The sequence below is a fragment of the Loxodonta africana genome, chromosome 13 (genome assembly GCF_030014295.1).
Source record: "Loxodonta africana isolate mLoxAfr1 chromosome 13, mLoxAfr1.hap2, whole genome shotgun sequence".
NCBI classification, from domain to species: Eukaryota; Metazoa; Chordata; class Mammalia; order Proboscidea; family Elephantidae; genus Loxodonta; species Loxodonta africana.
The window spans coordinates 14,642,846-14,658,874 of NC_087354.1; the positions used below are offsets into that span (position 1 = coordinate 14,642,846).

The 16,029-nt window shown below is 48.2% G+C and overlaps 1 protein-coding gene across 4 annotated transcripts; it reads left to right on the forward strand.

Moving 5' to 3' along the window:
• Positions 1-6,014: 6,014 nt before the first annotated feature.
• Positions 6,015-13,232, forward strand: LYSMD4 (LysM domain containing 4). 4 transcript variants are annotated; one of them, XM_064267057.1, is made up of 3 exons: positions 6,015-6,103; positions 7,245-7,531; positions 10,392-13,232. In XM_064267057.1, exons 2-3 carry the CDS (start codon positions 7,253-7,255, stop codon positions 11,001-11,003), a joined length of 891 nt encoding a protein of 296 aa, XP_064123127.1. In that variant the 5' UTR covers positions 6,015-6,103; positions 7,245-7,252; the 3' UTR covers positions 11,004-13,232. The 4 variants fall into 4 exon arrangements, with proteins under 4 accessions (XP_064123127.1, XP_064123126.1, XP_064123128.1 ...); XM_064267056.1 differs by lacking the exon at positions 6,015-6,103 and adding an exon at positions 6,108-6,214; XM_064267058.1 differs by lacking the exon at positions 6,015-6,103 and adding an exon at positions 6,108-6,195.
• Positions 13,233-16,029: the final 2,797 nt, after the last annotated feature.

A 16,029-nucleotide genomic window follows, 5' to 3' on the forward strand; every position in this document is an offset into this window, starting at 1 on the left:
AGTTGAGTTTTTGCACTATCATGTAGATTTTAGAGATCAGGTGCTGATCAGAAATGTCATAGCTAAAAACTTTTTCCCAGTCTGTAGGTGGTCTTTTTACTCTTTTGGTGAAGTCTTTGGATGAGCACAAGTGTTTGATTTTTAGGAGCGCCCAGTTATCTAGTTTTTCTTCTACACTCTTTATAATGTTTTCTATGCTGTTTATGCCATATATTAGGGCTCCTAATGTTGTCCCTATTTTTTCTTCCATGATCTTTATCGTTTTAGATTTTATATTTAGGTCTTTGATCCATTTTGAGTTAGTTTTTGTGCATGGAGTGAGGTATGGGTCTTGTTTCATTTTTTTTCAGATGGATATGCAATTATGCCAGCACCATTTGTTAAAAAAGACTGTCTTTTCCCCCATTTAACTGTTTTGGGGCCTTTGTCAAATATCAACTGATCATATGTGTATGGATTTATGTCTGGATTCTCAATTCTGTTCCATTGGTCTATGTATCTGTTGTTGTACCAGTACCAGGCTGTTTTGACTACTGTGGCGGTGTAATAGGTTCTAAAATCAGGTAAAGTAAAGCCTCACACTTTGTTTTTTTTTTTCAGTAATGCTTTATTTATCTGGGGCCTCTTTCCCTTCCATATGAAATTGGTGATTTGTTCCTCCATCTCATTAAAGAATGTCATTGGGATTTGGATCAGAATTGCATTAAATATATAGATCGCTTTTGGTAGAACAGACATTTTTATAATGTTAAGTCTTCCGATCCACGAGCAAGGTATGTTTACAAGATTATTTTTAATGAGTGTACTTTATTCCATTTCATAAATGAGCTAAATTAATTCAACCTAATCTCCTACTGTTGGACTTTTTTGTTTGTTTTTGCCCCCATTTTTTACCATTAAGAACATTTTTATATCTAAAGTCGCCATAAACTTTGGAGCCAGACTATCTGGGGGTTGTATTCTGCCTTTTGTAGCATTGACATCTTGGGCAAGTAACTTAATCTTTTTGTACCTAAAAATGTAAGTTAGGAATTAGTTCAGCTGCTAACAGAGATCTTAAAAAGTAGCTTAAATAATGATATTTATCATTGCTCTTTCACATATCTTCCATGGATTCTACCTCCAATGTTGCCTCATGGTCCAAGATGACTACTGGTGTTCTAGCCATCACATCTCAATTTCAGGTAGCAGGAGGAAGGATTAAAAGGGCACATACATTTTACAGAGATTTTCCATATGTCCCCTCCTTTTAAGAGCCTTTCCAGAAGTCCCACCCAATACTTACATTTACATCTCATTATCTGGAACTTATTGTACACCACGTTGCAAGAAAGGCTGGAAAATGTAGTCTTGGCTTAGCGCATTGGTCTCCCAAATAATACAGGGGCTCTGTTTCTAAGGAAAAAAGGTGAGAATAGATATTGGGTAGGCATCTTGCAGCTTCTCCCACACTCAGAGTTTTCCATCTTTATAATGGGAATTATAACAGCACATATGTCATACAGGTGTCATGCTCAGATCTGTTGCATGGTACCCTGTAAGGGTCCAATAAATGTTGGCTAAATTACTAAATTAATTACTTTGAATTGTGGTATTGGCGAAGAATATTGAATATACCACAGACTGCCAAAAGAACGAAAAACCTGTCTTGGAAGAAGTACAACCAGAATGCTGCTTTGAAGCAAGGATGGTGATGTTACTGCCGAGGGCATGGAGGCCCTTCAGATTCAATGGGTCCTTGTCTTTCTCTTGTAAGAATACACACAGGAGACAATTTTGGGTTCAGCTCTAACAGGTTTATTTTACTTGTGACAAATAAAAGGAGTCAGTGGGGACTTACGCCTCTCCAAAAGACTGACTCAAAAACCGAAGCAAGATTAGGGCTTATTTGGGTTCAGTGGAGGCAACACAGTAATGAATATTTACTGGATTTCTTTCAAGGGGCAGGTACTTCTCAGAATGGCGGTGCATACTAATTAGGTTGCGCTGGCATCTGGAATCCAAGATGGAACCCACTGATATTCAAGATGGAGTCCTCTTGGCAGCCCTTGGCATCACTTATTATAGGATATAGGATATAGTGCAGGTGCACTGATTTTGGGCACTACATTGCCCTCTTCCGCAGGCTAAAGAAAGTCGAACAGTGGTTACACTTTGTTCTTCTGTGCATGTGGAATCTGTAAAGGGGAAAGGGACTAGAAAAACACTAAGAAGGAGGTAGTAATTCACGGGTTGTTTTAACCTTATTTCATGTTGACAGGGTGTGGTTCCTGTTTACTCAACTTCTAGATGGTCATCTTTTAACAGCTCTTTTGTTCCACCAGCAGAGTTAACCCTATCTGTCTCAGTAAGACTTCCTCTCACATACTTTGGACACGTTATCAGCAGGGATTAGTCCCTGGAGAAGGATATCGTCTTTGGTAGAGGGTCAGCAAAAAAGAAGAAGACTCTCTCAACAAGATGGATTCACACAGTGGCTGCAACAATGGGCTCAAACATAGCAACAATTGTGAGGGTGGTGCAGGACCGGGCAGTGTTTCGTTCTGTTGTGCATCGGGTCGCTATGAGTCAGAACCGACTTGACTGCATCTAACAACAACAACAAATTACTGTACATTCAAGACAGAACAAAGTGAAAAAGGCAAATAATATTAGCATTACTATGAAAATAGTTTTGATCTCATAGACCCTCTGAAAAGGTCTTAGGAACCACCAGGGCACCCAGATCACACTTTGAGAACAGCTGCCTTAGAGGAACAGATAATTTTTGGATGGGCCTTCGAGATAATACCCCAGTATGACAGGGAAAGGACGCACAGCTATCCTTTTGCTTTTACAAAGTTTGCATGATTTTTATTAATAGACATGACCTAGTTTGAGTCTTTCATAGACCTAGCATAATCTGTAATGATGTATTCTGTGTATGTCTGTCTCCCCTCTGGAACTGTCAGCCCCATGCAGCCTTGGCAGCCTGGTTCCCCACTGTGCCCCCAGTGCTTAGCACATAAAAGGAGCTCTATAAGTTGAATGAATGAAAGAACCATAACTGACAGAGAGAAGCTACATTAATGCAGGTTTTCACACTTTGTTCTGACTCCAGTCTCCATTAATCATGCCTTTAAATTCTGACTCCTAGAATTGGTTCGACTCTGCCCTATAGAGTCACTATGAGTAGGAATCAACTCGACAGCAATGGGTAGACTTGCCAAATCCCCAGGTCATGGCCAAGGGCCTTGGGCCAGAAATACTGCTGGTAGCTGACGACAGCGTGGACTCTGGAGTCAGACACACCAGGGCTTGAGTTTTGTTGCTGTCCTCTCTCTGTGTATCCTGCCTGGCCTAGCTCACTTGATGTCTCGCCTACGGAACCAATAGAATTGTGAGCACATACTAAGTGACTGCATTTGAGCTGGGCATTGGAAGTAAGTATAGTGGTGTTTGGGGTAGGAAGATCCCAACAATAAAACAAAACGAAACCCAAAACCAGAGCTGTTGCTGTGGAGTTGATTCTTTGTAGAGTACAGCTGAGCTCCATGGGGTTTTCCTGGCTGTAATCTTTATGGAAGCAGGTCACCAGGCCTTTCTTCTGCAGCACCGTGGGTGGGTTTGGACTGCCAACCTTTAAGTGAGTAGTTGAGCGTAAACTATTCGCACCACCCAGGGACATGGCGATAAAATAAGTAAATTAACTGAGGAATGCTGTGAAGAATGAGAATATTCTGACAAAGCACAGAGGGGACATCTACCTTTACAAGGTGGATGGGAGCACCTCACTGAGAAGGTGACTTTCATGTGAGACCTGAGGGTCAGAAAATCCAGTAATGACAAGGACCAAGAAAGAGACATTCTTGGAACAGCAAAGGACGAGCGCCTGAGGTGGGAGAAGGATGTTAAGAGGCCGAACGCAGCACAGTGTGACTGCAAGGAGTGGGGAGAGCCACAGAGAAGGTTTAGAGTCTGCACATCTTGGGCTTCACCACCCAAGATAAAGAATTTGACTGTTATTGTAAGTGGGATGGATAGCCTTTGAGCGGTTATTCTGAAGTCTTGTTATTTGGATTTATATCGCTTCGATTGCTACTGAGGTTTACATTTTCTCTCATTATTATTTTTTTGTATTATTTTATTTTTATTATTTCACATAACGAATAGACAGAGCAAGGTCAGCTTCAATTGTGGGCAGCAGTCTCCCATGGCTAGGGAGTCGCCCTTTGTGGCCAGTGCAGGACAGATATTCTGCACACACCCCTCTGTGGCAGTTGGAGGAGACAATATAGAAGTGGGGTTGGCCAGGTGCTATGTGGTGCCCATGAATGAGCAGGACACAGAAAGTTACCATGTGCCCAGAAGAGGGAGAAAGGCTTCCCCACAAAGGAGAAGGGACTGGCAGAGAGACAGTGGCCAAACTCATAGCCTCTTTATCAGGAATGTTCCGGTTCCAAGGCCTCTGCTTAGGTGGCTTGGATGGGAGACGTGGCGGCAGGCCATATTCCCAACACAACTGAAATATCTGACACATACAAAGGTCTTTCAAGAAACAGAGGATTGAGTTCTGATCTTGTCCTTACGTGGTGTAACAAAGTTTTCTTATGTCTTTCATCCAAAAAAAAAAAAAATCCAAACCCATCGCTGTGGAGTGGATTGGGACTCACAGTAGAACTGCCCCATAGGGTTTCTAAGGAGCAGCTGGTGGATTCAAACCGCCAACCTTTTGGTTAGCGGCCAAGCTCTTAACCACTGAACCAGCAGGCCTCCATGTCTGTCATCAGAGAAGAGTAAAAACTACAAATGCAATTTCTGGCAGGGTTCCCCATCATGAACAAATATTTATAGTAAGATTCCTTTTTTTCTCTCTCTTTGCCTCTTTTTCTGCCAGTCATATATTACCTAACATGAAAATGATTTTTTCCATTTTGAAGACATATTTTTGGACGTCATGACTTAAAATATGGTATATAATATAGAAAAATATGGAAAAATGTACTTTGTAGTGCTCCGGAGAGGCTTTGTGGACACAAAAGACAACCTGTTAAATTAGATATGAGTTCCAAGTCAACAGTCACAAAGGCATAGGCTTTTAACTGCTGGTTTTTCTCTACTGGGGTCTGAGTCATTTGGTGAGGTTTTCCCTGGTTATCGTTTGGTAATTACGGTTTTCATGTTTGGATAGAAGTTTTAAGCGTTTGTGCCTTGGCGTGTGAGACAGTTCATCCATCACTTTTAAGCTTAAGAAATCCTCCACCATCCGGTGTTTGATAAATATTACTTTATTTGTGGTTCGATGTTAGCAGACCTTTCTGCTTTTATTCTCGTGGTCCCGGCGTCCAAAGGCTCAGGGTCCGCCGACACCCCGCGCAGGGAGACCCCGGCCCATCTAGACGGAGCCGGGGGCAGCTTTCTCCGCGGGAGGCTCGGCGGTGACCCCCTCTCTTCTGGGGACCCGGGCCCGCCACAGACCCGCGGGCATTTACCTACAGGGCGGGGTCAAAGGCCTCTTCTCGTGGCCAGAGGGCTGGGGCTCAGCACACAGCTGTGAACTTCGCGAGGCCAGTGTCCCAGAGCAGGAGCAAAAGCCGCAGCCGCCGTCGCAGCTGGCCCGGCAGGGCGGACGTCGGCCCTGGGAGCCCCGCCCCGGGCCCCGCCCCTGGCGACCGCCCCTTGGCCCCGGCCCCTCGCCCCTTGGCCCCGACCCCGGGCCCCGCCGCTGGCGACCGCCCCTTGGCCCCGACCCCTCGCCCCTTGGCCCCGACCCCTCGCCCCTTGGCCCCGACCCCGGGCCCCGCCGCTGGCGACCGCCCCTTGGCCCCGACCCCTCGCCCCTTGGCCCCGGCCCCGGGCCCCGACCCCTCGCCCCTTGGCCCCGCCCCCGTGCCCGCCCCTGGTGTCCGCCCCGCGGCCCCGCCCCCGGGCCCCGCAATCCCGGGGCTGACCTCTCTGCACGGCTTGGCTCGTTCCAGTGCCCACCCACCGGAGATTTCATTGGCTGCCTCGTAGGCCCCGCCCATCGGCCCGCTGATTTTCGAGGCCAATCGGCAGGCGAGGCGGCGGCGGAGCGGGCGCGGCGGAGCCTGGGCGCTGAGGGACCCGGGCCTACACTGAGGGGGTGAGGCGCTCCGCCTGGCCTGGCTGGTCGGCTTGGGGGCGGGCGGCCACTCCCCAGCTGGAGGGGGCGACCGGGACCGTCGAGGGCCAGCGGTACATCCTTGGGTTGGAGGTCAGAGGTTAAAGATCACGCCCTTGTAGAACGTCGGGGCCCCGCCCGTGTGAGCCCGAGGGCGGCCGCTGGCCGGTTCCTTTGTCAGCTCCGGCCTCGGGGCCCCCTCCGTCCACGGAAGGGGCTGGGGAGAAACCGAGGCCTGAGACCTGCCGGGGCCCCCTTGCCGGCCCGGAGCTCGGAGGGGAGGGAGTGCGGGTCTCGGCGCGGGGTCGCGGGCTGTCCCCGGTGGTCTGCTCCCCAGCGGCTCGCAGGACCCCGGTGCCAGCGGTTCTTTTGAGGCCGTCAGTTCCGGTGCTTGAGATTTCAGCCCTGAATCTCGTTGGAACAGTTCGGAGAGGGGAAAGGGGGCGTTGTGGGTTTGCACTTGGCTGGCAGTGAAAAGGAAGACCGGACAGGCAGATGGAATGAAAGCCAGGAGACCTGTGAGCAAGGGGCCAAGGTCTCAGTTGACGGGGATTTGCCCCTAACTTGCCTCACGTATTATATTCAAGCTGTTTCAAAATACAAGTAATTTCTTCTCCTGGTGCTTCTTGGCAAGCAAGTGCCCTTAGTCTTGACCTTAGTGAAGATACTTGCAATGTGCCCAGTATTGAATACCAGTTTTGGGGGAAAGGTTGGGAATTTAAGATTCTCAGGGGCCAGAAGGCTAGGATGCAGTACTTGCCTCTCATGGCAGGGACCCCCCTCCTCTTTACAACTCTGAGACCACAAATAGAAGTCGCTTCTTTACAGTTGTGGCTGTTGAGGGGACACAGCTGTGGGTGAGGAATAATGGGAGGAGAAGGGGGAACCTTTGCTTTTTGGGCAAAAAGTGTGCACTTAGGGAAAAAATGCAGTGTTTTTACTCTGCCTACCTCCTTCCCTCCCAGCCAGCATAAGCACAGTTTTGGGACTGATGGTACTTGTTGAGCACGTCCAGTGATTAGGGAGAGAAATGACCTCTAACAGCAGAGGACCCTTACCTTTAATGCGGCCACAGAGGAGTGAATATGCTTTGTGTGGAATTAACCCCGGGTTTGGTTTTCAGTTAAGAAGATGAGGCAGAAGGAAGTATTAACCAAGACCTTCCAAGGCCCGGTTGTGTGTAGGACTCCCAGCAGCCACGTTTACGTGTTTAAGGATGGCAGCGGAGACTCAGGGGACTCCTCTGAGGAAGAGTCAGGCCGGGTGGTACTGCGGCCCCGGGGCAAGGAGCGCCACGAGGACTGCGCCCACCGCCCTCACCAGCCAGGAGCCGCCGACGTGGTGCTGCTGCAGCGGGAGCTGGCCCAGGAGGACAGCCTCAACAAGCTGGCACTGCAGTACGGCTGCAAAGTAAGGAGCCCTCGGGGACAGGGTGAGAGACATGGCAACTCACTAAGCGGTAGGGTCTTGCTGCCTCCTCCTGACCCCTGAGAGGTGGCCGGGAGAGGCCTCTTGTAGCAGCAAAACAAACAAGACGGTGACCCCATGTGTTAGAGTAGAACTGCTTCCACAGGGTTTTCTTGGCTGTAATTTTTACTGGAAAGGAGCCCTGTTGGCGCAGTGGTTAAAGTGCTCAGCTGCTAACTGAAAGTCAAGCGGTTAGAACCCACTAGCCGCCCAGAGGGAGAAAGATCTGGCGATCTGCTTCCATAAAGATTCCAAAAAAAAAAAAAAAAACCCATTGCCATCAAGTTGATTCCAACTCATAGCGACCCTCTAGGACAGAGTAGTACTGCCCCATAGAGTTTCCAAGGAGCGCCTGGTGGATTTAACTGCCAGCCTCTTGGTTAGCAGCTGCAGCACTTTACCACCATGCCACCAGGGCTTCCAAAAAGATGACACCCTAGGAAAGCCTATGGGGCAGTTCTGCCCTGTCTTATAGGGCCACTCTGAGTTGGAGTGCGCTCAGCAGCAGGGGGAGTGGGGGTGGGTACTCTTTACTTAAGCAGATCTCCAGGCCTTACTTCTGTGGCACCACTCAGTGAGCTCAGACTGCCAGTCTTAGTTTAGCAGTGCTTGGCAAACCGTTTGTGCCACTCGGGGACCTTGTAGCAGTAAAGGCCTCTCCTGATTAGCCAGAGAGGCAGATGAAAGAACGTTTAGTTCTGAACCTGGGGGGGTAATAAAGAGTGAGGGTCAGTCTGGGCTCTCAGGCGATGGGGCAGTTCCCTCTCTGTGCAGGGTACTTCTTTCTACTCTTCCTGCCCCTCCAAGTAGAAATGCAGAAACTTTTTTTTTTTTCTTTCGTTTTTTAAAGCACATCTTATTTAAGACCTAGTAGGGTTGGAGATGCCAGGCAAAATTTATCCAAGATTTCTTTGGATGCTTGTTTTTCTTGCTACTTTTATTTATTTATTTATTTATTTTTAACCTTTTCTTGCTGATAGTAGCTTGTTTGACTGGTAAATGTCTCTCTTAGAACTGCATGATCTAGTTAGTCTTTGTATGCTGTGTATCTGTGTAACCCTGTTTTTCTTTTTAATTATGTTTTTAGCATTCAGAGTGATTAACAATGGCAAAGTAAGTAGGAAAGTATTTATAGAATTCCTGTATTTTTTCTCCTAGATTGAAGCTATTTTGTGTAATTCATTTTTCTAACTAACGCTGTGCTTCAAAGTTCTGTGGCCTTCTCTAAGGCTATATAAGCTACTTACTTAAACATTTTTTTTCTTCCTTAAAATATCATTTATCTAACGAGGTCCAAATAGCTAAACACATTGTGGAGGCTGTTATGTTCTCTCCTGGAAATAAACAGGTTGGTCACCAGTGATACGTAGAGGTCGTTAAATTGTACTGACGTTTATATTTGACTTTTACAGTCACCTTATGTGGCATTGTGAAGTGTTTGTAGAGCATGGGTCGAGAAATGCATCCCACCCTAGAAAGGCCTGGGTAGACAGCAGAGACTATGGACTCCCCTGTAAGTGGTCAGCTTTCCTGTGGGAAGTGAGTGATTTCCTTTTTTTTTATTAGGAGCAAGGATGAAAGGACCTCAAGCATCTCATGTTAGGACATAATAAATCAAAAATATCATCCACCACAGTTCAATTAAATGACAAAAGCAGTTTCTAAATAATGAAAATGGGGATGGTCGATTTGAGTCAGGCTCTATTTCCAGGTCCCTTGGCCGTATTTGCACTCTAGTTTAAGCAGACTTACGAGTTAAACATTAGAGTCCATCTCTGATGCTTTTGATAAGTTTTCAAACATCAGCTTGAGGGAAGGTTTGCCTTTTGACTTAAATGTCCCCCCACTTCTTAAATGTTAGGGTCAGAGGTCAGCATGCTTGATTACGAGAAGTTTATGATGAACTTTGTCACCTGATAAAATCCACACAGGTGTTCCCTTCTCTTGGAGTCCTGATACTGAAGTGGAAGTGCTCAGTCCATAGTTTCGAACTTGATTTGTGATTCCCTACGTGTTTCTAATCATCCTTGGAAACTCTGTGGGGCAGTTCTACTCTGTCCTATAGGGGTCACTATGAGTTGGAATCGACGGCACTGGGTCTGGTTTTCTAATCATTGTTAATAAGTACTGTGAAATTCTCCCAATGAATTAAGTATAGGTCACTTTTATTTAAAAAATAATTTTATGCCATGCAACACTTCTGGGAAAGAACATGTGTCAGACCATAAGGGCACACCTCTCATGACGTCCTTACGGCGGGTCTGTAGAGCTGGCTGAGGCCCTGCGAGTGTTTGTTGAATGATAACAGCTAAGGCAGCTACTGATTGGGGTCTGATGTGAGAGGGAAGTCAGCCGGATGGGGGCACTGTCTCCTCAAAAGTTAAAAGACGTATATATATATATATATGTATATGTATATATATATATATATATATATAAAGATGTATATAAAAGTTAAAAAGGAAGAAGGCTATATACCTTGATTGTGTTTCATCTAAAAGCCTTTTGTTGCAGTGACGCTTTAAACAGATTTAAAAAAAAATGTTTTCCAAAACTGATCTTAAATTGATCAAACTTGTAAATCTATGGGAAAGTTATTAAGATATACAGTAAGACTGAGTTAAAGCCAAAGTTATGCAGCTGAACTAATTGTGTGTGTGTAGGTGCAGCTTTCTGGTATTCATTCGATTTTTAAGCGGGCTGGAGTTGATCCAATACCCGGAAAGGCTAAGAGCCACTTTTTGGGTATGAATTTTAGGGAACTTTACGTATTTCATGGTGGTGTTCTTAATGGCTTCTCTAGGTGGCAGATATTAAGAAAGTCAACAACTTCATCCGTGAACAAGACTTATATGGTTTAAAATCTATTAAGATTCCAGTGAAAAACCACGGGATCCTAACAGAGACGCACAAAGAGCTAAAACCCCTCCCGAGCCCATCCTCAGAGACCAGAGTGACCTTCACGGAGCTGCCCGACCCAGAGAGAGCAGCTGCAGATGCTGGGGGCCAGTCCAGCCAGCTGACAAATTTCTTTAAGGGGATTGACCAGAACATTGAGCGTGCGGTGCAGTCAGAAATCTTTCTACGTGAAAGTTATTGCATCGAGACCCCCGGTCAGCCGCTGCTTCCTGCTACTCAGAAGATGCCAACAAATGGTGCAGACTGTGGAATCCAGTGGTGGAATGCTGTTTTTATCATGCTCCTGATTGGGATTGTTTTGCCAGTGTTTTATTTGGTCTATTTTAAAATACAGGCTACTGGCGAGACACCTGGTAGCTTGAACACAACAGCTGTCCCCAATGGCTCGATAGCAATGACTGCGATTCCAGGGAAAGCCCCCAAATTAGCGGTGCCAGTGCCAGCCATCCCCTCTTCAGACGGCCATTTTGGTCAGACCACCCAGACAGGGAACTAAGCTTTTTGTTTTCAGAGAATTAGCCCAGCTTTAGCAGCTGGGTTCCTGATGTGCATCAGCTGTCACTGGCCACGTCCTGGGGGGCTGTGTTTTCTCCTCTGCGACTGGACTGATCGGTGGCAGTGACTGCCGTGTTCTCGGTGGCGCTCACCTGGGGAACAGCCCCCCACCTGACTCAAGGCTACAGGACCAAAACACTGCTTCAGCCTCCTGCATTTGGAGAGGTGAGAGAGACCTTGACAGGTGACAGGTTGTTGCCTCTTAAGGACATTTAGTGGACTGGCTGTGAGTGTCCCCCAGGTTGGACGTGCTGGGGAAGACGAATGGCCTTAACAAGGAGGCCTGCAGTGTGGGCTGCACTTGGGTCGGCTTCTGGCTGCCTGGCTGTTTGCGGCTCCAGGCCTGCCATGGAGGGGGACTGGCTGTGAGAAGGGGTGCCGTATGTCTCCCCAGCAAAGCTGCTTCAGCCTCCTTTAGGGAGTGACTGGTTCAAGTTGTAACAAGCCCTACTTCATGTCTGCCTCATCAGTTAGCCTTTGTGAGGCAGTGTCATTTCTACACTTGAAAAAGCCTCCAATCCAAGCTGCTGTAATACTGAGGAAACTCCAGTCGTCTTCCTTGCACTTTTAGACACACCTAGTCTGAAACACAAGCGTGTTTTAAGTCACAGGAGGGTGTGGCCAGCACTTCCTGGCAGGACGCACAGGACCATTGCCCAGCTTCACAGGAGTAAGCATTCTTTGAAAGCCATCTTGCTGGCACGGGGTCCAGATCTGAGTGGGTGTGGAGAGAAGGATGAAGGCCTGTCTTTAATGAGGCTCCAGCATGTGTGTACTTCCATCGGCCCCTCTTTCAAGGCCCTGCAGAGCCCCTGGAAGGGTGGTGCCGGGGGCACGGGGCACTCAGCCCGCTCCTTCCCCCACTCCGTTCTCAGAGGTGCTGGAGCCACAGCACAAGACGCTTCCTAGGTGATGCCCCTAGAGTAAACTCTACATACAGCATAGCTTCGTACTGAAAGACTCAACGCTTAGCGGGGGTCTAGAGGGTTGACAGGCCGTCAAAGGAGGAGGTCTGGTGCCTGCTGGCCTGAGGTGTGTCCTGGGAGAACTCTCTCTGTCCCCTCCACCCAAGACAGGGCAGCAGCGATGCTGAGGCTGGAGGGGAGGGGCCGAGGGGTGAGGGAACCTGCTGCCCAGGGGGCTGGTTTGGCAGGAGGCCAGCCTCGGCGTCACGGAGGAGTGGAAATGGACTAGGGTGGCTTGTGGCTCAGCCTCAGAGACGTTTACAGGGAGCCAAATGCCGAGCTTTGGGGGTGGTGGATGGCACTGGACCACGTTGGCTTGGCTTTTGGAACGGGGTGGCTTTGGTAAAGCCTTGACACATCCCTGAGAGGAGGAAGTGTAGAGGAAGAGTCCTCAAATTGGCCTTCCATTTTCTTATCAGTTCCTGTGAAAAAGCAGCGATTTGCCCAGGTTCAATTACCACACTTAAATTATTTTTAAAATTTAATGTTTCCTTAAATACCAAAATGATCTCCGGGTTAAGATGAACTTGTGAAACTTTGCCACGGGACATGTTTTCATCATGTAATTGCTCTTCTGGCCAAATGTTTGTGCTGGCTATGCCACCAGGGGGCACAGTTCCTGTCACACCTGTCACCACAACCCAGGCAGAGTCAGCCCCATGGGAAAGTCACTTGCCAGGCAAAGAACAAATATCTGTATCTTTTACTTTTCTCAAATGGAATAAAATAATTTCTTCTGTGAAGGAAAATTGAGTCCTCCCTTTTTAATTTGGGGGTTGATAATTCGGAATTAAAAAATATGGGACAATGGTGGAGAAGAAGGTGTCCAGGTCCCCAGGGTCCTCTGTGCCTGGATACAGCAGCCCAGGGGCCTGGGCCAGCGTTCCATGAGCCGGCAAGGACAGGACGTGTAACCAACAGACTGGCTGACTGGCCTGCGTGACAGGCTTTACAGCTGTATTATTGGGTATGCATAAGACAACCATGGAGCTCATTGCATATTTTCTTTTTCAGTGTCTGGGAATGAATGCTTTAAAGAAATAATTCGATTTGTTGTCTTCGGTCTTTCTGGTTGAATGATGGTGGGTTCACACTGGTTAAGAGCTCAGCTGCTAACCAAAAGGTCGGCAGTTTGAATCTACCAGTTGCTCCTTGGGAACCCTGTGGAGCAGCTCTCCTCTGTCCTGTTGGGTCGCTATGAATCAGAACCGACTAGATGGCAATGGGTTTTTTTTTTTTTTTTTTTTTTTTTTAACGTTGAAGCCTAAAGAACCTCTGTTGTCAAGCAAACAGTGCCTGTTTTCCTGTGGGAGACTAGGCTACAAGGACAAACCAAATGCTTCAGGGTCACCCAGAGCAGCCACTGCCCAGCGAGGGCCCAGGGGCAGCCTGCACCCACTGCCCAGCCCCACTCCTTGAGAAGGCATTGCTTTAAATGGCTTCAGCTCTGTGCTGACTTGGAAATGTTTGGCTAAAGGAGTTAACAACCAATAGTGTATGCTGCAGAATTTTACACTGTCACTCTTGCTAGCAGGAAAGAGGGGGGTCTGTGCCCTGTGGATTGGCAGATTTGGCAGCCCACCCCCATCCCCCACCGCAGTAGCATGCCTTGGGCACTTCGGTGCGCTGTAGAGAGACTGCCAGAGAAGGTCTTGGAATAATCCGCCAACGGGCTAATTCATCTATTTTTTCAAGCCACTTGGGTGGAGCATTACCTCTGTGCTGGGCGCTGGCTGGGAGCGGCCTGGCCTGGGAGCACGTGGGCTTGTGCCAGGCCTTCTGGGCTGCTGTGGATGGCGTGGGCAGGGCGGGGGAGGGGGGTGGGCTGTCTAATATCATGGAATTGAGAAAACAGCCATCTGGCTGGCAGGGGCAGGAGGCTGAGCTCAGCTGTAGGGAGGGCCCAGAAACTCATGATGTTTGCTCTCTGGGAAAAGGCTGGGCGGCTGCCCTAGGAGCAGAAACAGTCATTGCATGGCCCACAGTGCTCCCCAGGTGCCACGTAGTGAGGGCTCTGAGCGGTCACGTGTACTAACTCATCTTGCCCTCCCAGCAGCCTCCCCAGGTGGGCACTGTTACTACCCCATTTTACAGATGGGGAAACAAAGCTGGCTGAGATCATATGGCTAGTAAATGGGGGGGGTGCGAGAAGTCCCAGCTCTTAACCACTTTGCTACGACCTTGCTGCTCTGGAGAAGGCAGTGACAGGCCTGGTCCCAACTCACAGACCATGGCGGCCGCTTGAGCCCTCTGCTTGCATGGGTGGGATTCTGTCCTCCCAAGGCAGGGCTTCAGGAGAGGGCAGCGGAGAGAGAAGAATGGAGACTATTTCTCCTGGTCCCCCTTGGGACACGGACACTGCAGTGACAAGCAATGTCAGGTCTGTGGCCTGGACCCCAAGGAGAACTGCAGAACTGGGATTCATCTGCCAGTTTTCTTAATGGCGCAGAATCTCCTGGATTTAGACCCTGAGTCAGTGAGCCAGTCTCCTTGACTGTGAAAAATAAACCTGATTTGTGTCAGCGAAGGAGCCTGAGCCGCCTCCCTCCCAGGCTCTAATGCCTTGGGACAGACGAGGGACGGCTGGCTTCACCAGGCCAAGCAGGGAGATGGGGCATGGAGAGCGGGGCAGCTTCCATTGTTGTTGTTCTCCAAGAGCCAGCTGGGTAGAGTGGAGCTGCTGAGGCGCGATGAGGCCAGTGCCCTGCCCTCCTCCTGCCCAGCCCCAGAACGGCCAGGTGGTAGGGATGTGCATCTTTGACCTCCATCCTGTGCACTCTGCAATCCCTGCCCCAAACTGTTGGGGCCCTGAGACACTGACAAAACAAAACAAAAACCTGTTGCTGTTGAGTTGATTCCCTATAGGTCAGAGTAGAGCTGTCCCATAGGGTTTCCAAGGCTATAATCTTTATGGAAGCAGACTGCCACATCTTTCTCCCATGGAACGGCTGGTGGGTTTGAACCGCTGACCTTTCAGTTAGCAGACAAGCGCTTAACCACTGCACCACCAGTGCTCCAAGACATTGTGACAGACAGTGCTAACTGGGAGCGGGCCACCTCATCACACCCCAGGAAGACTGATGCCACCATTTTTCCCCCTTTGGAGGATCTTCAGCAAGCACTGGGTTATTTTTAATCACCATTCACTACGCTGAGTAGGGAACATGGGCTCTTCTATTCATTCATTCAAAAACCTTTCAGAGCACTAGTATACCCAGAGGCTATGCCATATGCAAGGTGTGGTCCCTGCCCTCTAGATGCTTATAATCTAGTAGGAAAGATAAGACTTACGCAAGCATGGTGATATGGTAGACTATGCTGGGCCCTATGAGAGGGAAACCAAGTGGTAGATAAAACAAGAAAGGTTTTCTACAAGAGGTGGCATCTCCTTATTAAAATCCAGGGAGAATGAGATTTACTACCAAGACAGTGGATGGCTCTCCAGAAAGAGTGCTCTCCGGTGTGAGCAAAGGCCCAGAGGCTGGGAACCACGGGGACCACGTGGACAGGGAACTGCCCTAGCGGGTTGAAGTGAAGGAAGTGTAAATGGAATCATGGGAAAGTTCTGCAGTTAATAGTTTGGCGTCAGGTTATAAGCGACCCTAAATTCCAAACTGAAGTGATTTGGACGTTATTTGATGGGTGATGGGATGCAACTGAAAGTCTCTGAGCAGCAGAGATTGTCGATGAGTCCTGACTTTCACAAGATTTGGAGGCTTGACTGGGGGAGGGCAGGCCATCAGAGGTGGTGATGCAGGCCACAATTAGCAACTGGATGATGATGAGCCTTAGTGTGGTTTTCTTCTGTTTGGGGTTCATTAAGCTTCTTTGATCTGTGGGTTTATATAGTTTCATCTAATTGGGAAAAATTTCAACCATGATTTCTTCAAATACATTTTCTGATTTCCCCTTCCAATTTAATGTAATTCCAATTTAATTTAATGCCATTTAATGTAGTCCCACAGTGCACTGATGTTTTGTTCATTTTTTATTCAGTCTTTT

Excerpts from the sequence above, each read along its gene's own strand:
- LYSMD4 (XM_064267057.1), top strand. The coding sequence starts at position 7,253 with ATGAGGCAGAAGGAAGTATTAACCAAGACCTTCCAAGGCCCGGTTGTG. Across the intron at positions 7,532-10,391 it reads CACTGCAGTACGGCTGCAAA|GTGGCAGATATTAAGAAAGT; the intron begins GTAAGGAGCCCT and ends TGGCTTCTCTAG.